Genomic DNA, 24070 nt, shown 5'->3' with positions numbered 1-24070 from the left:
AAATTGTTTGCCCAGTATTAATGTGGGGCCATGGGGTATGTGAGCATGCTCACAAAGATTCTTGAATTTTACCATCCTGTAATATTTGAGTTTTATTTTAACAAAATTTGTGTTTTTGTGTTCAGGCTTACATACAGATCACCTATGTGGAACCATACTTTGACTTGTATGAGAAGAGAAATAAAACTACGTACTTTGAACAGAACTACAACATCAGTAAGTTGTAAATATTAATTGTAGGTAAAGAAATCAGTATCATAATTGAACATATGATAAACTAAAGACTATGATGTCAATACATAATATGCAACAGTAATTTCCTCAACAAACTACTTTGTTATGGCAGATTATTATAAACAGACAATGGACAATCAAACGTTAGGAATTTACTACAAGTTTTATTTTAATGATAAAAAGAGAAGTAAAAACTGTCAATTCTTCAAAACTTTCTTGCCACTGGATGTAAATCATAGGAAAAATCAATCAATCAAAATTTTGATTTTAAATAAATCTGTATACCTAGTACAGGACATTACAAACTAATAAACAGTAACCTATGTCAATTTATGTAATCAAAGTTTGGAATGAACACTTTTATCTACAAATACTAAGCTGGGATTTTGACAATTCAAAACAATTTTAAACTTCTTTTTTTATTGATTAAACTGCAATCCACAAACTTGGGTATCTTAAAAGATTTTTATCATTTTTTAAACAGTGATCCAAAAAAAATTATGTATCCATGAAATGTATTTTTTTCCTATATCCAAAAAAGTGACGACAGACAAATAAAATGAATTGACAGTACTCTTAATATTACCATATCCTTTAATTTAGTATGAATACCATATTACAGCTATTATCCTAATGCTAGCAATTTAAAGGTTTGGTTGGCTTGCTTGCTTTGTTTGTATTAAAGTTTGCTCAAACATTGTAATTAAGATTGACATCTGCAAACAATATAAGTAGGTGAAGTTGAACCTGTTTATAGGTAAATTTGATTATTTGATAATGTCCAATCAAATTTAGATATAATGTAAACAAGTTTAACTCCGCCTTTTTTTTATTGTTTTCATATGTCAATCTTAATTACAATGCTTGAGCAAACATTAATACAAACAAAGCAAGCCTTTAACTTGCTAGCATTAGGATAACAGTTGTAAAGTGAATAAAAACAATTTATTTTTTAAAATAAACATGCACATTTTTAACCCTCTATTTTGTGTACTTTCTTCTCAAGTTACATTGTTTTGTTACAGAGAGATTTATGTATGCCACACCTTTTACACTGGATGGCCGAGCTCATGGAGAACTGGTAGAACAGTACAAAAGAAAAACCATACTAACAACACTTCAGACCTTCCCATACATTAAAACAAGACTGTCTGTCATCAGCAGGGAACAGGTGCACTATTAAACTTCAAATTATAATTATGTATATACCGTATGTGGGGAATATGACTAAAGAGACAGCAATCCAACAATTTTGACACTATATCTGTAGTAAAAGTAAAATGTAGCACTTTTGGTAGCATAAGAAATTCCATGAATAGCTGTTTGCAAATTAGAAATTTTGTTTTATAAGAAATAGTTGAATTACATAAATTTAAAAATAAGATGTGATATGATTGCCAATGAGACAACTCTTCATCAGATGACACGCACATACAAAAACCCACCAAGATAAAATCTACAATCCTCTGATACCAGTTAAATTGATAAAATATGTACACCTATTCATATTACAGGTTATACTATTGCCAATTGAGGCTGCTATTGAAGACATACAGAAAAAGACCAAAGAACTGGATATAGCTACAAAGGGACAAGATACAAAAATACTTCAAATGGTGTTACAAGGCTGTATTGGGACCACTGTTAATCAGGTAAAATATTTATCCTTTGGACAAGTATTTCTCTTTAAAATTGTTATCATCAGGATTTCAAAAAACTTACCTAAAATGATAAAAAAAAGAATTAAAACCTTATATTTGGACACACACATACAAGAACCCACCATTAAAAAGAAAAACTACAAAAGCCATACTTTTCAGTCTATTCTTATGTAACTGCTTATAAAAAAAAATAATAAATATAAAACATGATGAAAAATAGATGTTGTTTGTATGTTACTCAAACTAGTATAGCTAGATGAATGTATGCAATCTTTAGAAAGTGGACTACCGGTAACTAAATGTTAAAAATTTAGAACTTTGACTTTACAGGGTCCAGTGGAAGTGGCCATTGTCTTCCTGAAAGAGGTGATACAGAAACCTGATCAAGTCACTAAACATCATAATAAACTCAGACTATGTTTCAAAGATTTTCTTAAAAAGTAAGAATATTGTTTTAAACATTTATACATTAAATGAATGGTTCGATTCTCAAAAAAAACCAATTCTTCTCATACTACATTTTTATGCCCCCGCTGTAGCGGAGGGGGAATTAAGTTTTACACTTGTCCGTCTGTACGTCCGTACGTCCGTACGTCAGTACATCCCAAAGTTGGTTTCCGTTCTCTAACTTTTGTTTGCCTTAACCAAATGTTATGAAACTTATACACAATACTTATTACCACAAAACTCAGATCAAGTATTTTGTGCAGAAAATAATTTTTAGTGGGAAAACAGTGTCTCAATATTTTTTTATAGGAAATTTATTGAGATAATGGATTTTGTGTTGGTATTTAAGAATATTGTTTTAAAATTTTGTACATTTAATGAATGGTCCCATCTGATTCTTAAAACCAACTCTTTTCTCTGACTACATTTTTAGAAAATAGTTTTGGGAAAACAGTGTCTAAAGATTATTATATTAGAAATTTATTCATACACTGAAAAATAAGTGTGGAAGAAATAACAGGTCAGACAAATATCCTTGATGAGTAATGAAGCATTTACTGACTTGATAAATGTCAATTTCTTCACAGAGGATATGATGCTCTTCATAAGAATAAAAACTTAATCAAGCATGACCAGAAAGAATATCAGAGAGAACTGGAGAGGAACTATCATGAAATTAAAGAAAAACTCAATCCACTAATTTCATCTAAGACTACTACAATAAAACGATCAAAGCACCATAGAAGGTAACTATTGACTTATTGTTGTAATTTATCTATGTACAATTTCCTGTTTATTGACTGAGAGTTTTAAGATTTGTATCATTAATTTAGTGGTTGTTGCTTAACTTTTATTGGTTAATATAACAGGTATTGTCTTGTTGATTTGATTCATTCTATAAGTTAATTTTTCTGTTTCGGTTGAAATGTATATTTATGAAAATAACTTTTGACTGTTATTAAAGTTTATATTATAACACTATGACTACTTATCACCGATTTTGTACTAACATGAGCAACACGATGGATGCCATATGTGGAGCAGGATCTGCTTACCCTTCCAGAGCACAGATCTCCCACAGTTTTTGGTGGGGTTCCTGTTGCTCAGTCTTTAGTTTTCTGTGTCGTCTTAATGTACTGTTGTTTGTCTTTTTGTTGTTTTTCATTTTTTGTCATGACGTTGTCAGTTTGTTTTCGACTTGTAGGTTTGAATAACCCTTTGGTATCTTTCACCTCTATTTTAAACAATGTTATAGGAAGATGTGGGATATGTTATAATTAGAACACAAAAAACAAAGACATTTCGAGGTCAATATACAATCTTCAACAATAAACAAGACTTGTCCATAAAAGTTGTGAAAAACAGAGATCATAAAAGATCTCCAATCAACACTAAATACCAACATAAATTACAAGAAGATATTAAGATATGACAAAAGACAACCACTGAAGTTGCTAGCTTTTGACAGGCACTTTGAACCTTTTACAGGGTTAAACTAGTTCTTTTTTTGTCTCAATCTTCCTCCTTTTAATCTTAATCAGTGGAATAACAAAAGTTAAGAACATACAACATATTCAGTACAGGAAAAGCACTTAAATAACAATATAATAAATAACAAATACACAAGTGAAAAAAAACCAAAATAAACAATACTCTCAAAGAATGTTTTTTATTTTTATTTTAAAGTAACTTGAACCTAATAGTGTTATTTCCTGTGTATGTAAAAATTGTTAAGCTATGTAAATCTCAATATTTGTTTCTTTTCCAGAACAAACAAAGAATCTCCAACCAAACAGAAGTCAATAGTGTAAACAGTATCAATAAGATGGGCCAGTGCAAAATCATATTGACTTTATATATGGACTAGTCAGAACAGTTGTAGTTAGTTCATTCATTTAAATAGTAAATTGATCTTAGTCAGTCATTTGAATTGTATCTTTGAAGTTACAGATCTGACACATTTTATATAATTTGAAAATGTATGTAATGTTACATTATTAAAATGAAATAAGTTATTAACATATAGAAATATATCTTCATTTGTTGTATACCGGTAAAGCTTTTGTTAAAGCATTTATCCTGCTGGTAAATCTCGGAACTGGCTATAAACAAATGTTTTTCTTATTTGCGATGTACAAATAATTATTGAAAATATGTCATTTCCTATCATAGTATACACACTTTATATGTCATAACAATCCCATTGACTGTTAGAGGTAAATAATAATTGGTATATTTATTATAGAGCATTTCACTATCTCTTTGTATTAATATAAAGCATTCTTCCATCAGTTTTGAAAAAATCGGCAGTTTTGTTTATACTTTTTTTTAATGCAAAAAAAGAATAATCATACAAGAACAAATGCTAGTATTAAATGATTTTATTCAAATTTATTGTCAAGTTGTTTAAATTGATCAAACTTTTAACTAATAAAAACTTGAGGCTTGAACAATTTAACATCCTTTTGATAAACAATTTCCCTTTATGATTGGCATTTAAATGAAGAAGAAAAATCAAAATAATTTTTTTAGATTGAATCTTTTTATTTACTTGGGTTATTACTGTCATCTGTAAAAACTGCGTATTTTCTTTTGCAGAATGTTAATTTTTCTAATTTTGTTTTATAGTTTTATATCATATGTAAGTGACATTTGATAGATATATACACAAAATCATGGTGTAAATTTGATTTTACTACCAGTATTGTGATTCACAATGTACAGAAAAATGAAAGTTTCAATCTTTTAACAACAGTAAATACAAGGTTATACTTTTTATACTGTTAGCTACTAAAATAAAAAAAAAGTTTACTGATGAAACTCAGCTCTACATGTTCAGTCTTATAATTCTGTGTTAATTAAAATGTATTTAAAGTAAACAGAACCAAAGGAGGATTTAATGAAGGTACATATATACTAGTAGTTAATGCATAATCTTTTAACAAGTCCTGTACGTTGTCTTGTTGACAGCACCTTTTTTTTTCAAAACCCTGGATCTGCATCTGAGAAGTATAATATTTTTCATTTTATTTCCATATATTCATCCATTTATAGTACAAGATAATTCTGACTTCATCAGCCATGAACATTTGTTATGAAGAATTACATGTCAGTCATATTATGTTGTGCTGATGTTTTAATTTTTACCTAGTGATCAAAATTAATTATTTGTTATATTTGTTGGTATTTTGTTATTTACTGTGATTTTAGAAAAGTGCAATAAACATTGTAGATAGATCTGTTTTATACTGCTTGTAGAATGAACTTGCCATGCTTTAATAAAGTATTAGAAAATCTTTATTTATAAATCTGAAAGAATTGGTTCAAAGGTCACAGTAAAACACTACATATGATCACTAGATTCACCAGTCATGTTTCTCATAGTTAATTTTGGTTATATCACAATTTAGGAATAGAGGACAGGATTGTAGCTGTACAACGATTGGAATATATCTGTGATATTCCATTTACAGTCAACCAAATCATGATGACTTCAGTTTTAATATTATGAACCCTTTGTTCAATAACTTCCTAGTAAACAACAATCCTCTATCAAGGAAATAATGATGGGAAACAGAAGATCTGTAATATTGTATAATCTGGGGGATATATACTCCTTATGCAGGTGCTGCTGGAATGATGCTACATATAAATGGAAAGCTGAAATCATCTCATTTGTTGTAAAGTTATGAGCTGAACTAACCATCATCATCAATTTTTAGATGACAGTTAAAAGATATATGACAGACTTAACTGATGTTACTGTATCTGTGGTATCCTTTATTTAAAGTTAGATGGGTTATGTGCCTTGAACAGTCATCAAGCTTTTAATTATATATTGAGGGATTACATATGTGATATTTGGGGGTTAAAGATTGTATTCATGCAATCCAAACCCTTATGTGGCTGGCTTGATGGTTATCAATTTCCCAAACTTTATCACTACTTTTGAGATACACAAAATATAGACTGCATCATCCTCCATCAAATCCACTATCAGTCACAATCAGAAATATTCTGGCATCAGGTATAAACCTGGGACTAATACATGCTATACACCTTAACACTATTTGTCCTCCATTACTGGATATAACAGAAGTTCCTGTAAAATTTTGATGTCACTAGAGATGATACCTGAAGCTGCATTGCAATAGTAATTGTGTTAGGACTTCAAAAGTTCAAGAGTAACAAAATCTATGGCCAAAAAGAGAGGCGAAAGATACCAAAGGGACATTCAAACTCATAAATCAAAAATAAATTGACAACGCCATGGCTAAAAAAGAAAAAGACTAAGACATACAATAGTACACAAAACACAACATGGAAAACTAATGACTCTGACTCCACCAAAAACTGGGGGTGATCTCAGGTGCTCCTGAAGGGTAAGCAGATCCTGCTACACATGTGGCACCTGTCGTGTAGGTCAAATGTCGCAATTCAATTTAATTTATAGCTTTATGTAGAGTCGGTACATATATATAACATACAAACATAAGCTCATTAGAGCTTTTAAACTGACATAGATACTACCCATGAATACACATTACACACACAAGACAATGCACAATAGAGATAAAACATATACATTTTAAGAACAAAACATATGTCCATAGATAAATGTCATTTCAAACATTTTAAAGATATCCAAGTAAAGATCTTATATCATAAAACACTAAAACAATATGTTTCTGCACTAAACGATTGATTGATTTATTGATGTTAAACACCACTTTCAGCACTACTGAGCTATATTGTGGCGGTCAATTTTTAATTGGTGGAGGAACCCTGAGAGAACAACCTATCGAAGGTACGAAAACTGACAAATCTTAGTAAATCAAGGTTGTGAAGACTCACAACCTCAGTGTTGACAGGCTAGTGATATAGTAATTTGACTACTTAGACCACTCCGCCACAGACTCAAGGGTCTGTAATTTCACCAATTCTTTTTAATATTTTTGTTATTGACCTTTTTGAAAAAGCAAAGGCTGGAAAATGCAAATTTGCTGATGACAGTACCTTTTGGAATACTGGTAATGATTTAGAGGAAATAAGATTAAAGACCCAAGATGAATTAAATACAATTATGAATTGGAGTAAAAAATGAAGAATTAATATTAATTCAAATAAAACAGAATACTGCATCTTTTCAAGAAATAAAAAACACCCAGGAAAAGTAAATCTTTTATTAGGCAACCAAAAAGTTAAATACAATCCTAATCCCAGATTATTAGGAGTTACACTTGATGAAAAACTTAGTACCTTCAGCAAACATATCAACAACATCATAGAAAAGAAAGCTGGAAGATCTCTCTGTATTTTAAGAGAAATAAAAGGGATTGGTAATGTAAAGTCAAAATTTCTAATTCAAGTTTATAATAGTATTATAGGTTCCATTTTTCTCTACACAAGCTGCATTTGGCAAACAGGAAAGAAACACCTTAAAAAATTGAATATCATCCCAAGAAAGGGTTTGTCTATTTGTGTCTCAGTGTCTTCAACAGCCAGATTGGAGGTACTTCAAGTTATGGCAGGAGTACTTCCATTAGATCTTAGAAGAGAAGAAATGGCAATTAGAGATATTGCCAAATTAAACTCATATTCAACAAAAATCCCTATCAGAAACAAAATAGATGAATGGAGAAACAAACAGTTGACAAATTCATATCACCTTTAGGCTTAATGTTACACCAAGCAAAAAACATGAAAGAAGAAACTGATATCAGTATTGATGACATAGAGCCAGAATATCAATTTAATGGTCTACAAGCATCAAAATCTCCACCAGAATATTGGCACACTTTGGGTTCCTCAAAAAACAGAACAAAAGAACAAGAAATTACATAAAAACATTAATATTAAACAAACTTAACACAGTATCTCCTTCAACAGTTGTTGCATTTACAGACGGTTCTTGCCAGTCCAACCATGTAATATATTGTAATATTCAACAATACAGAAACAGAATTAAAACAACCAGTATTAAAAAGAGGTTCCATTCTTTTAGCAGAGCTGGTAGAAATAAAATTAGTTTTAGATTATATTAGCAGAATTGAAAATAAAACCATAATAGAAGAAGTAAAAATATTTTCAGACAGTCAATCAGTTATTGTAATTTTGTCATTAAACTGGAAAATTGAAAATCACAGATCCACTTCTCATGAAATAATCTCTCATATTAAATCTATCCAAAAACACCATGGAATAAAAATTAACTTGTAATGGACCCCAGGACATGCAGATGTCAGAGGAAATGAAATAGCTGATAAACTAAGCTAAAGATGCAGCTAAAGAGGTTAATGAAATCGAAAAAAAAAAGCCCATATTACAGTAACAAAACAAGATATAAAAACAGCAGAAAGGATTTTAGTGAATAAAAAATGGCAACATCGCTGGGACAATTCTGATACAGGAAGATTCTATTATAATTTCCACCATAATGTCAATGAAAAATTAACACTTGATTTTCCAGATCATAAAACTTCAAAAATTATTAGAAATTTAAGATCAGGATAACTACCTAAAAAATTACCAGAACAAAATCAATTCAAATGTAGATCCAAAGTGTGAATGTGGTCAATTAGAAACCGTGGAACATTATTTACTATTTTGTGAAAATTATGAAGAGGCTAGACAAACACTTATATACATACATGAGATATTTTTTAACATGGGATCAGTACATATTGATTAAGAACTTTTATTGTCAATAGAAAAAAACGACAACTCTTCCATCTATTATGCGTCCGCCCGCCACACCCCCGCCTGAATCCGCCCCTGAAATTGTAGACGCAAGACTTTAATATTTACAAGAGAGACAATCCAGTGTCAATAGCAACACCTACAGAATACAGAATACCCAGTGCAACTCTTCCGTCTCTATGCGATTGTTGTGTGATTTTATCAAGCGAGTCACACTTCTCTTTTTTTTACTATAAATTTTAAATCATATTTTTTCATTTTTTATCTCTAAATTTTTTAATACAGTTGCCACCTATAATCATAATTAAAGTACAAGTGAGTTGTTTACCAGAGATAAAATTCAGAGGCAGATCCAGGATTTTAGGTTTAACCAGGGGGCGCAAACTTACATTTTTTTTAGGTAAAACTATCGAAATATTCTTTATTAAGCTGAGGACAACCCATGCTTTGCAATTTTAGAGGGGGACCCGCCCGCCACGCCCCCGCCTGAATCCGCCCCTGAAATTGTACATGCAAGACTTTAATATTTACAAGAGAGACAATCCAGTGTCAACAGCAACACCTACAGAATACACCTTATCGCTATTTGTCCGCCATTACTGGACATCACAAAAGCTACCGTAAAATTTTGACGTCATAATAGAAAATATCTGACGCCACAATGGAAAAGTGATTGTTGTATGACGTCAAAAGTTCAAGCGGGACAGATTCTCGGGTCAAGCGGGAATACACCTTATCGCTATTTGTCCGCCATTACTGGACATCACACAAGTTCCCGTAAAATTTTGACGTCATAATAGAAAATATCTGACGCCACAATGGAAAAATGATTGTTGTATGACGTCAAAAGTTCGAGCGGGACTGATTCTCGGGTCAAGCGGGATTAGCGATAAGGTGTATACACAGCACTGAGCAAGATTCATAAATAGTGATATAAAGATCCACTGTAAATGAATAGACAAGTTTCCAATTTCAATTTGATGAATGAACTTATTGGTTGACCTGGGATCATTTGAGGGAAAACGCTTCATTAGACATTGTGACATTTGATATTTGCTTGTTATAACGTAAAAATTTTCTGGGAAAGGTACCAGTTGGAAGATCATGTATTGGTACTAGGTATAAACATAGTATGTCAAGTAACAAAAAACTATGGCCCTAGATACTTATTTTTAAATATTCAACTGTTTAACAGTTAACACATTCCGCGTCTAACTATTTTATAAGTTCCCGCTAAAAAAACTTTTACCTTATTCATGTTATTTTATGTTTATTTTCAGCATACTCTGTTATATTATTAAAACTCCACTATGTGTGTTTTCAAAGTGAAAAAAAACTGATTACTTTTGTGTTTAGATAACGAATAAAAATCATTTAAAATATGTTGTTAAAAAAATAATCCGTTAAGAATGTGGTATCAAAAGGAGGCTGTAATCATGGAGGCTTGTGTCCCCTTTGACAGGTGATAAAGTGACAGCCTCTTACATTGAATGCATTTCAGACAGACTGTAATAACGCATACAAGGAAGACAAAATAATTGTGATATTTTGCATTATTAAAATCCAAGACTTCCCACTGTCAATCTCACTAAAAGGACGGAAGTCATTCCGAAATTGTTGACATTTTTTCGCTCGACGGGAGCTTGTCGGACAAGTTTCCATTAATCATTGGACATCTATTACATACTTAAAGCAAACGATGTATGAAAATATATAACGAATCCCAGATCAGTGTTGAACATTGACATTGTGCGTAAACGAAATGCTTGTTTATCAGCAAATATCCTCGTAAAGTAGTGTAAACATTTACTTCCGGTCATTTTTAAATTGACATCAGTTACCGCAGAAGAATGGCTACACTTGACCCAGAATATAAGATAAGATTAAGTAAAGTGGAGGAGAGGCTGCGAAATCCAAACTCAGAGTTGAATATTAACAGCTTATTGGTATGTATTAGATAACCAACATGAGACATGATGTTGCAGTTACCTAGCTATTTTGCAATTGATTTTCTTTTTGTACATGTAAGATGCATCTGTATTTCGTATTAGATAGGTTTGGATTGACACAATTTGAGCAAGAGTTTCCATTTGTCACCATGTTGAAGATCTATGTGCACAAATGTATTTATAAATCAGCAAAATTCAACTTTTTATACTGACCGCTAGACTTTAGAAAAAGGTTTTCTAAACAGTTTTAATTTCTTTAAGCCTTGATCTGGGACTATTATACTAACGGGACTGAAAACCGTTACACCAATCAGTGTAATAATATCAACATCACGGTCGTTAGAACGAGACTTTACCTGCGCTATATATCGATTTATGTTTTGACAGTGACAGCGTGCCTTGATCTTATAATTTCGGTAATTTGTTTTTTTATTTTATAGTTATTCGAAATGATAATCCTTAATATAAACATGATTACTATAATGATAAAAGATATCTCGATCTTTGACAGTTGTTATTAATCACCAAATCCCGTCTTAAGTGTAAAAAATGATACATAAAGATTGAAATTTACAGGATGAAAATAGCGTGGGGACGATGTGGAAAAAAGCATATGATTCATAAAATTTCTTATAACTGTTGATTGAAAAGAGATACGCAAGTTCGGGTTGTTGTAAAATCATATCTATAGGTTATAGTTTGGATTTGCCTATTTTATTGTCACTTTTTAAAATAAAAAGTGGAATATAAATCTCTTTCTCATTACAACCGGAACCCACATGCACGGCTCAAATAAATTATACTATTCCTATAAAATTACCTACTCCTTTTTATGTGTACAATATTTTTATTTAAATCAGGGTTAATTTTGCTAAGTAATGGTCTTCTGGTGGCATTAGCATATGACTTCGTGAAAATATGTACACTGGGTTCCATAATTAGAACTACAAAAGTAGGCCTGTTCACAGCCATATTGAAATTTTGGTGTAAACATGAAGTTCACAAAAGTTCAAAACATTAATGTGGCTATATCTTTATGAGACCCGGGTAACTTTTGTTATATGAATTATTTATGAACTGAAATTGTAAACATTGTTTTTATTGCACACTTATTGTTTTTATCAGGATTAATTATGATCTGTTAACCTTTGACACGTTGTTTTCTTAGCGGTCAAGTAAAGCACCGGCATTTCGACTATATCTGGTTTATTTTCAACACTAATATATTGACTACTTATTAATAATTTTTCGTAAACAATATATATTTTTTGCATTTAAACTAATTAATTTAATAATTATTTTTTTATTTCAAATCCACCAATTTTAACAGTATTATATATATGCTGACTTATTTGCCGAAATCTATTGTTTACATTCATGTACCGAATGCTAATTTACTACGTGACACGATAAGCTGTCAATCAAAACAAAAAATCAATAATCCGCTATCGGGGCAATGAAATCTCAACAGATCGATCAGTTTCCAGTCCCGTTAGTATAATAGTCCCAGCCTTGATTAATTCATCACTATGATCTAGGAAGGATCTCTTATCAGACTTGGTTGTAACACTTGTTTCAATTTGGTTAGTCAATTAGAAAATCAAGTTCAACCATTTACTCTTCCAAAATGATGACCAAGGGAAATAACTCAAACTCAAATTTTGTCATCACAAAACCTTTCTATTGTGGGGAAATGTAAATTTTTCAGAGAGTCTTCAAAATTCTCATTCAAGTAAAAGTAGAGTCCTGAACATTTCCAAACATTTCAATTATATGCCACTTTCGGTGCTGATCATACAAATTCCAGGAGTAAGAATATCAACTCTTACATGTAGAATTCTTCTACTTGGTGAAACTTTTACCACTGATCAATTTTTAATCAGTACTGCTAATATCAAATTTGATATATACTGTTGTGTAGATATAAAGTATTTTGGCTTTTTGTGAGGGTATAGCAGATCACAAATGATTGGACCAAAATTAAAATTAAATTGTTTGATGTTGCCTTCCTACCCACCTAAAGACCAGTCTACCCGAAAATTTTTATAACAAATCGTTTCAATTTTTTTTAAAGTTTTTTTTTCATGCTCTAATGTCGTTTTCTTGTCTAAAACATGTAACTTATGTTGTTCCCCCCCCAAAAAAATATGTACCTATCCTACAAGTCATGGGTAGGCAACATCAAACAAAGAATTTGTTAAGGGTGGCCGTGCATATATTTTCCATTTGTCTTTCCTCTGTTTTGACTTAAATTGTAAACTTTTTTTTGTTTGTCATGAACAACATAATGGTTACTTCAAGTGGAACAGAAATTTGAGTTTACCCCTGATTTTCGATGGGTTCTTGTTTGACTGTTTTTAGTTTACTTCATAACTATGATAACATTGTGTGACCAGTTGTTTGTTTTTTATATTTTTCTATCTATCCAAGCCATAGTGATATATCTGACATTCTGCTTATACCCTCTTGGTTTCCTCATATTGCTTTTATAAAAGCCAACAACTTTTGGTAAACTGAAGTAATGTCTGATTGGTTATGATATTTGATCCTTTGGTAAAAGCGAGACGGAAGATACAAAAAGGGCAAAAGGATATTCAAACTAACAAGTTTAAGACAACTGACAACACCTCTGCTAAAATAAAAAATTAGGAGAATGGTACATGTAATTGAAAATTTTCAGAGGAATCATTCATGCAAATTACTAAATTTAATTGTTTAAATGAAATAATTAGATAACAGAATAGATAGTTTCAGTTGTATGTCCTTCACATCAAAAATTCTGTGTAGTTCGGCTGGCATTTTTTTCTGTGTAGTATGAAAGTTATGGAAGCCAGTGGCTTATCAGTTTGAGTCTGGGAATTACAGACAACATTCATCAACACTTTTATTCTTAATTTTTTGTATACTCAATACCAGTATATGTGTCCATCAATGGTACATTTGTACTTGTATTTATGAATTTAGACAGCAACCTTATAACAAAAATAACCAACACATATCTAGAGGACATCATACTTTTACAATCTTTAAAAACAAATAGGCATCTATACAATATCATATTCTAAATTGTTCAAAGTTTAGGTGATAATTGTCAATACCAGTTAACAAAATCAAAATAGTCAAAGATCTGCCAGCAACACCAATTTCTCCTGGTGAATATATACATATATATGTAGGACTCGGAACCGTGATGGTCGTGCTGAAATGCGATGATTTGACGCTGAAGTGCTTTTTGATCACGCTGAAGTGTGATGGTGGCATTGTGATGCTATCTTGTTTGTAACTACGCTGAAGTGGGATGGCGGTAACGCTGAAGTGCGATGGATTTCATAAACTATAATTTTGATGTCGATGAAAAAGTCAATTTGTTAGTTAAAAGCAGCTTTTCATGTTTATTAAGTAAATCATCAAGAATATTAAGCCGTTTAATTAAACACAGTCATGATAAATATTTCCAGTCCTAATTGTAACGTTGAAGTTAAATATAGTTTACTTTTGACAAAAATAAGCCAACGTTCATACAATTATTCTAGACGCTACATACAAAGGTTATTTTCTATAAAAACCAATGCTAATTTCAATGACTGAAAATGCGATAGCTGTTTAAAATGCAATATAATAAGGGCCTTATTAACTTATCACCGTCAGTAGTTTTTACTGCAATTGGAGAAAACATGGAATGTTTTTGCATACTAGTATTCGACATGAATACAACTTGTAAACAGGTTTTACTACTACAGAAAAGGGAAATAATTAGTAGACAGGGGAAATTTAGATAATTTAGATCCTTTTTTGAAATCTACAGAAGTTTCGTTTTTTTACGTACTATGGAGCTTCGAATTCTATAACTACATATGGGTCCGCAGAGAGACTTTATGTGATACTACGGTAAACGTGGAACTCATGAGAGCTGAGATTACATTAAGATAAACTGTTAAAGCAGAATAATGTCCCCATGCAGCAAATTTAAAGAGAACGATCTCTCATTTAGTATTAAACTGTAACTAATGACATTAATAGACATTCGCACTTCATCGTGACCATCGCACTTCAGCGTCCCCATCGCACCTCCTAGTCCTACATATATATTATATAAAGTGCCTAGAAAATCAACCTAACAATGTTAGAGTAAAACTGATTCTTTAATTCCTCCCCGCTGGGACCTGTATTTTTCACTTCATACTTCTACAACAATACTGCCTAGCATTGCACATATACATGTATATATCATATTAATTCAATACAGTATCTCTGAAATGAAAAAAACAATTTAGGCATAAATATTCAAATTTTATTGATCAGACAGAAATCTGTTCGACTCTGAGAGAAACCTATAGAAGTTAAGCACAGACTATGTATTTATTAAAATTTCATCAATTTAAAAAAAAGTTATTATGCTGTGGAAAATATACTATAGGAAAGTTAAAATACTGTATTTGATATTTTACAATTTAATATTTTTGGGTTTGCATGATCGTATAATTACCTCAATACCAATGAGCTCTTGAGTCCCTAATACATACTTTTCAAGGGACTTAGTAGAGTCTTTTTGTGTTCAAGAAAAAAATTCAAATTATTTCTTTTTAAAGTAAAGAAACAGAGAAATTTAGAAAATTACTCTGTAAATATGAACAACACTAATGATGTTTTACTCAATGTATTTGATGAATAAGAATCTTACGGGCACTTATGATGTTTTATTGAATATATTTGATGAATTTCAGGATGGCTTGGCAGCACTGGTGGCAGATCTGGACTATCCGGCAATTAGAAGAAACAAATGTGCAGATCAGTTCTTAAATAGATGTAGGTGGATAAAAAAATATACATTTACACATTACTTGATTTTCACATGTTGACAAAAGAATTTTTATTTTTCATTACTCCAGGTATTTAAATTTGTAATATAAATCTACCAATTGAAAAGTTATATGATATAAAAATGTCCTCAATGCATCTTTGTATAGTTTTTTTGTAAATGTACATTATGTAATCTTTTCATTTAGCTTAGTAAGGATGTGGATAGTTTTACAGTTATTATATACAAGCATTTTTTTGTAGGACAAGTCAATATTTTTGGGGAAACTTTGACCAAACATGATAGAATTGTCAATAACTAATTATGATTTTATGTAGAGATATTTTAAACAAGTTAATGTATTTTATGCATAAAACAAATTCCATTTCTAAAACTTTATCAGGAAGTTAAAGAATAATATTATTTTGAACAATGAATTGAAAGTGAATCAGAAACAAGAATGTAAGTTCTTGCTTAGGCTGTACAAGGAGGTATCAATTCACTTTGTTAAGAGATATTAAAAAAAAAGTATCAGTTTCAAACAGGCAAAAACTAATATATATGAACTTGTGAAAGTAAATTGGTCCACTAGACAGGGTTGGCTATTGTACAGACCCTAAGAACATATGTGATCATACTTATATTGTCAGAGCAGATATTTAACACATAAGTCGAAAAAATAGAATGTAAAGTTTCTTGTTATCTGACCAACCCTCTAATTTCACCACTATCTTTTTTTTTTTGTCAACCCTAAAAATATAAAATCAATGGCCTCATTTCTGACCTTTCTTAATTTGAATTTAAGAAAAGGACATGTTTGGCTGATACAACTGGTGACATAAAAATCAGAACTTCTTGTAAGCAATAACAAAACACTGTTAGGCCTTTTTGTGAATTGATTCTAGAAAGAAACTAAAGAAAAATTTCTTTTCAATATTAACATAAAAAGTTTTGAATAAAAAAAGTATTCCACCAAACTACTGTTTTCATATACCATTTTTAACCAGATTTTCGAAGGAAATATCGGTTATTGATTTGGGGATGTACGGCGGACGGACGGGCGGCTGCCAAATAGTGTCTCTTCAATAACATGAAAACGCTGTGATGATTTTTTTTCAAATTTAGATATGCTGTTTCTTGTGACTAAATGAAGGTCAAGTTCAATTTTCACGATTTTAGTATGTCTCCTCTTTGAGTTATCACCATTTTTAATATCCAAAAGTGGTATTTTTAAATATTTTTCTCTTGTTATCATATTATGACTAAGCATATGGTAAATGTCTTATCTCACAATAAAAATTGGAGTGACAGATTTATTTGAAAATTTTCTATTTCCTAAGTGGTGATGATTATAAGCTTTATTATTAGACATTTTGAAGTTCATTACATTATTAATTATTATATATGTAATGTTAGAGTACTATGTTAAACCATGGTTCTGTTCAAAGGGAAATAACCCTTCAGATTTGCAAGTATGATTTTCGTAATTAATTAGATCTGGGAAATATCTTAGCATATGATAATCATTGGAGTGTCAGATTTATGTGAAATTTTTCTGTTTCCTGATAAGATCTGTAGGACTGTATATATAAAGTTTGTAATTTACTAGTAGGACTGTATAAATGAAGTTTGAAATTTACTGTTCATTATTAGACATTTTGAAGATAATTACAGATAAGTTTTATAGGTTTTTAAGAGATAGACATTTTGAAGTTAATTACATTACTAAAAATTATATTTTTTACTTGATCCTGTTTGGGGTTCCAGATTTGCAAATTCATTAGATAATAATCTTTTTTTTATTAAAGGATATATTTCATTACATCTCATTGTGTAGATAAAGTTGTAGACATTTATTGATAAGTTGCAGATCTATATTAGTTTGTTACAAATCAAAGAAAAAATATTGGGAACTATTAACTACAATCATGATTGCATATATATATAAAGTTTGATTACACTCCTTTTATCAAGATTGTCAATCACCCTGTTATAATTGGAATGACAGATTTATTTGAAAACTATTAATTATATTTTATTATAGTTTGAAAATAAATAAAACATCATATCTAATTACATCATATCTAATTTTAGAGAGCTATGGTTAAATCACATCAAATTGTAGATTTACATTATTGGTTCATGGAAATAAAAGTTTGAGTATTTCCCTTTGAACAGAAATGTAGTAATGTACTTAGATTTTGGATAATGGACCATAATAGGTTAGGGGAGTCCCCGGGGTCACCCCCACCCCTTCCTATTTGAGAACTTGTAAACGGTCGAGATCCCCACCCCTAAACCATATATCTTCTTGTATTGAACAATAAAACAAATCAAATGAAATATAGGGGAAGTCCACGGGGTCACCCCCATCCCCCTTCTTTTTGAAAACTTGTAAACGGTCGATTGATTGTTCTACTTTATCTGTTTGAATTGTTCATCTTTTCCCTCCATTACTTCCTTTTACTATGTAAGCATACCTTCTTTTGATAAGCTTGTAGGAACTGGTTTAAACTGATGTCACAATTCTTTTGTATTTGAAAGTTTCATGATGTCAAGTTACAATTGAATTTCTTAGGAATCGGTGCTCAGAATATACATGTATATGAACAAAATCATGGTATTAAATGAACATTATCAGGAAAGGGTGTCAGAGTGTCAAAGCTACTTTAATGTTACAAAGGAGAGAACCAGTGCCTTATTTAAACATGATAATGCATAATTTAAATACTTTTTCCTGATCTTTGTAGATAACAAGCCCGTAGAATTTGTGAACAGTTGTCGTATGCAACATAAAGACTTTGAAGTTGTGAAAGTAATTGGTCGAGGAGCTTTTGGAGAAGTCCAACTGGTATGTATTGTGTAATTCATTGATTTTTAAAGCAATTGCTTTCATGCTATAGCGTATGGCCATCTTTGTGACCCAGATCAGAGACTCTGCCCAGATCAAGCCAAATTTTTTTAGCAGATTCCTGGTCTGTCATTCTTAAACATCTATGTATGTTTTTGAATGCAATACATTGATTGCAACTGTTGAAAAACATAAGTGGATTTGAGAAATTTCAATATATGTTCTTGTAGATATATTTTTGTATGTAAGGGGACAACCGTTTGACTATCAAAGAACACAGAAGTCCGAGTGAAAAAAGTGCATTTTTATACCTGCGTTCTTGAGATGTTTCAACAAAATATTGAATCATTTCAGTTGTTGATTTAATATTGAAAATTTGACTGAATTATCTCTTATACGGTTTTATGTTGTTTAATTCGTGTTTCTTTTTTAAAGAGGTCAAGTTGCTCTTGTTCATTCATGAAATTATCATTCATTCATAAAATTATCGTAGAATCACTATGCACATTATAGTAATGTAATCTTACATTTTTGTATCTCGCATTATTTGTTTTTAATTAAAAGTAGCACAGTTTACACGTTCTAATTACTCTTACAATGTTTTTTAATACTTCCATGAAATAACGGGCCCTATTATTTTAATTGCTGTTGATACTGATAGACTCCACTCTGTAATCAAATGATATAATGACAGTGTCAAATATCATAATAATCCTAATGATTACCTGTAATCTAAAAATAGGCGAACATAACTGACCTTGTAATTTTGTTTGCCCAAATAATTTTGCGGAACGAAACCTGTGTTAAAAACACATAACAATGAGTTCGTTTTCATTTTTTGTCATAATTTCGTAAGATTTATCGATCATCTTATAGATGAAATGGATCCGTCCAAACGTGAAGGATGCCAAGTTAAGAGTAAGAGATATTCACAAACAATTTGGAATTTTCTTGTTTCATAGATTGAAAAAAAAGTTTGTCCATTTGGATATCAAAAACGGGAATGCATCACAAATGATGAAACCGATATCCTCGTCTTTCCAGTGGATGAGTCTACTTCGTTTTTGACACGGATCTGGTAAAGTCGACGTGTTTGCAATTTTATTAGTCCCCTAAAGACGAAGTCGAAGGGGACTTTAGGTTTTTTCACATGTTTTCGAGCTTGAAGATCATTATTCACCATGTTTCCTGAAAGTTGATAAATATTAAAGCAACGTGGAGCTGTTTTTTTCTTGTTCGTGAAATGACGATTTAGTTTTATGTTCCCCCTTTTTGAAATTATATGATGATGGCACATATCAGATGAGCAATAATGTTTGGGACTTAGATTTAAGAAATTATGACAAAGTAGCATTATTAAAATATTTTAGTAAGCTCAAATATATATATATTTTTTACATGTTTATGTCTTGTAAGATATTTTTTTCTTATTTTTCTGACTGACTGGACTCTTTCATGTGAAAAATCAGTAAACCAACAAATTAAAAAAACTCTGGCCTTAGTGATGAAATTGGTAAAGTGTAAGCCAGTTCGCAGGTTAATCGACAGTTAATGTCATGAAAATTTAAGAAGCAGGTCCCATCTTCAAAATGTTTAATCTTATGTATAGATGAATGATTCTTATTATGAAAAGAAAACTATAGTTCAGTAGAACATTCGCGTCACGAAAGTTGAAATCTTCAACTGAATGGTTAAATTTAAATCAATTATAATATAATTAAAATTAAAGCAATAAAGATAATGAAGCCTGGAAATTATTGCCCAGTTATAAACACTCTACAAAGGGATAATCTATTATGATTTCTTCGTGAGTTATATGTTTCCACAAATATATTTGCCTCCACCGTTAGACTGGTAAACGTGTCGTCCCCCCTGGGAAATGTAAAACATGGTAAAAATGACTTTCTGCTGGATAAGTCTTTTATTAGTCCCCTACCGACAAAGTCGAAGGGGACTTTAGGTTTGCACTCCGTCCATCTGTCTGTCCTTCTGTCAGTCCGGCAAATCAGCTTTCCACACTTTTTTCCTTCATGCTTGAAGATATTGATTTGATATTTTGTATATTGTTTTATCATGACAAGTTACAGATCAAGTTCGAGTTTTGTTCCGGTCTGATAATTTAGTCCAGAGTTATGGACCATACCTCTGGACCATATCTAATGTTAGAGTTCTATGTTAAACCATATTTCTGTACAAAGAGAGATAACTCATTTTTTAAAAGACATTCATTGTTAAATTATTTGAAGAATTTTTTAGCCGGTTTGTTTGTTATTTAGTATAAACTAATTTTCTGAATGCTATATATATATAAAGAAAAATTTATGAAGAGAAATCCTTTAATTAGATAATAATCTATTTTAATTAATGTATATATTTCAATACATTACATTGTGTAGATAAATGTTGTTGACATTTTATAGATAAGTTACAAATCTATATTAGTTTGTGACAAATGAAAGAAAAATATTTGGAACTATTAATTATATTTGATTATAATTTGAAAATAGATATACACTGTATTACATCATATCTAATTTTAGAGAACTATTAAACATATCTAATGTTTTTTTCACTCATATAATCAGTTTTCCACACTGTTTTTAGTCATGCTTGAAGATATTGACATGATATTTACTTTTTGTTTACACCATGACAAGTTAAAGAACAAGTTAGCATTTTGTTCCAGTAAAATGAATTTTTACCCTGTAGGGGACTACACAATTTAAAATTGACAGACCATAATTTGTCACAAAAAGCATTTCATGCACATGCAAATGTTCAGTAAAAGTAATCTGGAACATTGTCTATTTTAGCTCAGTGTACAGATTGTATATGCTCAATGGGTAATAATTTTATGGTATTTAAAATGTAGTTTAATTTGTTTTACTTTTAAACATTTGGATTAGTTGAGAAATATTTGTTGTTTATCAATTTTGATAAGTCTTTCTTTTTCATAGGTACGACATAGATCTACAAGAAAAGTATATGCCTTAAAGTTACTGAGTAAATATGAAATGGTAAGATAAAAAAGTATTCTTTTGATGAAATAATTTGACTGTGAACTTGTTCAGGCACATGTGCTGTCATATGTCCTTTACCTGAGTATCATGGTTCAGTGACTGCTTTGCTAAAAAAAACTGAAGTTTTTTTATCTCATGAATTTTGTTTGGTTTATGGTATCATTGCAATATGTACATGTTTGTCAGACAGGGTTCACCTGATCTTGACATCATTTCATTGATCAAAATTACTTTAGTAGTCAGTATTTTGAATGGGTATGGTTAATACTTCGCTTTGTATTGAAAAAATGTGTGAACAGTTCTAATTGTATTTGATTACCCTTCTTGCTCATATGTCTACAATAACGTAATAAACAAGTTGATGTTACACAGGTAACATTAGTTACAGTCCGTGAAAGAAATCCTGTACAGTCAGGTTCATATCTCAGATACTATAAGCAGTAAATCAGTTAAGATATGTTTAATGTATGGAATGATTGTAAGGTGTACATGTCCATCTTGCAGGATTCATTTGACTGTGACCTCATTTACATTGATCATTGATCATTTTAAGTTAATTTATACTTGATTTAAAACCTTTATTTTAAAGACTTTCAACATAAATTCAATCATGATAAGTAAAGCAAGCATAAATTTTCATCATGTGCATTTTTGTAAATAATTAATAGAACCATATTTTTTTTAATGGACATAGCAGCTGGTTGTCAGTAACTTGTACTGATCAGAATTAATTCAAGTCTTGCTCAAATCATCTGCTAAAACAAGGAATTTATTTCCACCAACAAAACTAATTATACAGAAAGTACATGCCACCCTTTCCATCAAACCAATAACTTTGTCCTGTAATTATATTTGTCATTGCAGATTAAAAGGTCTGATTCTGCCTTTTTCTGGGAGGAAAGAGAAATAATGGCCAATGCTAACAGTAAATGGATAGTACAGGTAAATTATTCTGAAAGTTTGGCTCAAACCATTTGATATAGAAATAATGAAGTGAAAACTGTGTTGACTTATTTTGCAAATGTATTGTTATTATCAGTCATATTTGTTTGTTTGCTGTTGGAGCTTAATTTTGTGCTTTTATGTAAATTTTTTTAGTGGAATATCTGTGTTTAGATGGAAATTGATTCCACGATTTAAGTCCACCGGAGAAACAAAGGTAAATTACTGATGTATCCGTGTTACAGATTAATGTTTATTCCACCGTCTGGAATCATTTGTTGTTTCGTGAAGATTAAATTTTGGTCTTATAAAGAATATATCTTCCAAAAAAACTGTTTTTTTTTTATCTTCATGACTTAATTTTTTACAAGGGAACTAGACTTATGTCAATTTATTTATTTCTAGCTACATTATGCTTTCCAAGATTCCAAGTATTTATATATGGTGATGGACTATATGCCTGGTGGAGACTTGGTCAATCTGATGAGTAATTATGATGTCCCTGAGAAATGGGCCAAATTTTACTGTGCTGAGGTGGTACTTGCTTTAGATGCTATTCATTCTATGGGATTTGTACATAGGTAAATCAAATTTACAGACAAAAATAAGATGTTTGCAACAGTACAATAAAGACTAAAGTTTGCAAAGCTTGAAATGCGAAGCAGTAATCTTCATTCTAATGGAGCACTATACAAAACACTTGGCCTTTTGTTAGGGACTAGAATTGCATAGGTTAAAATTCTTTGAAATTTGAATAAAAAATGTATTAGTAATTAGGAACAAAACAAGAAAATATGGATAATTCTTTACTTATATCACTCTCAATAATTCTTTACTTATATCACTCTCGCAAGCATCTTTCACTATGTGTATACATCATTTAATTTATTAAAATGGTTGCAATGAAATACAGGGAATTCCCAGTCAAATAAAATAGGATAATTTTACATGTGAAGGAAATCCTGTGATTTTACTAGTCGATAGGTGTCAAGAGTCAATCAAACATAGTGAGAACACAAAGAAATAGATACAGTTCCTTGCATTTCATACTATATTTACATTAAAGGTTAATGTACTAAAAAGTGTAAATAATCCAAGAATTCAAATATCGAAAAATATTCAACATTCAATATGCCTATTGGAATGGTTTACAATGTATGACTTTCTGCAAATTAGCTAGATAAACATAGGTTTCAAATTTCCAAACAAATGAAATATTTTTGACTGTTTCAGGGATGTTAAACCAGACAACATGTTAATTGATCAAGCTGGACATTTAAAGTTAGCTGATTTTGGTACTTGTATGAGAATGGATAAGGTAGGTTTTCATCAATATAATTATATAAACTTAATGTACAAAGAAAGATAACATCTATTTTTTGAAGATTTCAGTAAGACACAAAATGCTTGCTTAAGAGAATTTAAGTTGTCTTTATTTACTAATAATTTTTTAGTATCTTTAGAACTCA

The 24070-nt window shown here is 30.6% G+C and overlaps 2 protein-coding genes across 4 annotated transcripts in view; both read left to right on the top strand.

Moving 5' to 3' along the window:
* The window catches only part of LOC127735792 (dedicator of cytokinesis protein 7-like), an 82918-nt gene extending 77276 nt beyond the window's left edge, over window positions 1-5642 (top strand). Inside the window, exons 42-47 of the mRNA XM_052246114.1 lie at window positions 126-216; window positions 1260-1405; window positions 1749-1886; window positions 2226-2335; window positions 2930-3088; window positions 4111-5642. Coding sequence (XP_052102074.1) covers window positions 126-216; window positions 1260-1405; window positions 1749-1886; window positions 2226-2335; window positions 2930-3088; window positions 4111-4153 — 687 coding nt within the window. The 3' untranslated portion in view covers window positions 4154-5642. The remainder of the gene's footprint in view (window positions 1-125; window positions 217-1259; window positions 1406-1748; window positions 1887-2225; window positions 2336-2929; window positions 3089-4110) is intronic.
* Window positions 5643-10465: 4823 nt separating this feature from the next.
* Window positions 10466-24070, top strand: part of LOC127735797 (rho-associated protein kinase 1-like) — a 62986-nt gene continuing 49381 nt past the window's right edge. For all 3 annotated transcript variants that reach the window (XM_052246140.1, XM_052246129.1, XM_052246151.1), the window contains exons 1-7: window positions 10466-10987; window positions 15715-15796; window positions 18539-18639; window positions 21597-21656; window positions 22524-22601; window positions 23007-23182; window positions 23835-23919. In XM_052246140.1, the coding sequence (XP_052102100.1) occupies window positions 10892-10987; window positions 15715-15796; window positions 18539-18639; window positions 21597-21656; window positions 22524-22601; window positions 23007-23182; window positions 23835-23919 (678 nt within the window). In that variant the 5' untranslated portion in view covers window positions 10466-10891. The remainder of the gene's footprint in view (window positions 10988-15714; window positions 15797-18538; window positions 18640-21596; window positions 21657-22523; window positions 22602-23006; window positions 23183-23834; window positions 23920-24070) is intronic.

The sequence above is a fragment of the Mytilus californianus genome, unplaced genomic scaffold, assembly GCF_021869535.1.
Source record: "Mytilus californianus isolate M0D057914Y unplaced genomic scaffold, xbMytCali1.0.p SCAF_1, whole genome shotgun sequence".
NCBI classification, from domain to species: Eukaryota; Metazoa; Mollusca; class Bivalvia; order Mytilida; family Mytilidae; genus Mytilus; species Mytilus californianus.
This window is presented reverse-complemented; position numbering and strand designations above follow the sequence as displayed.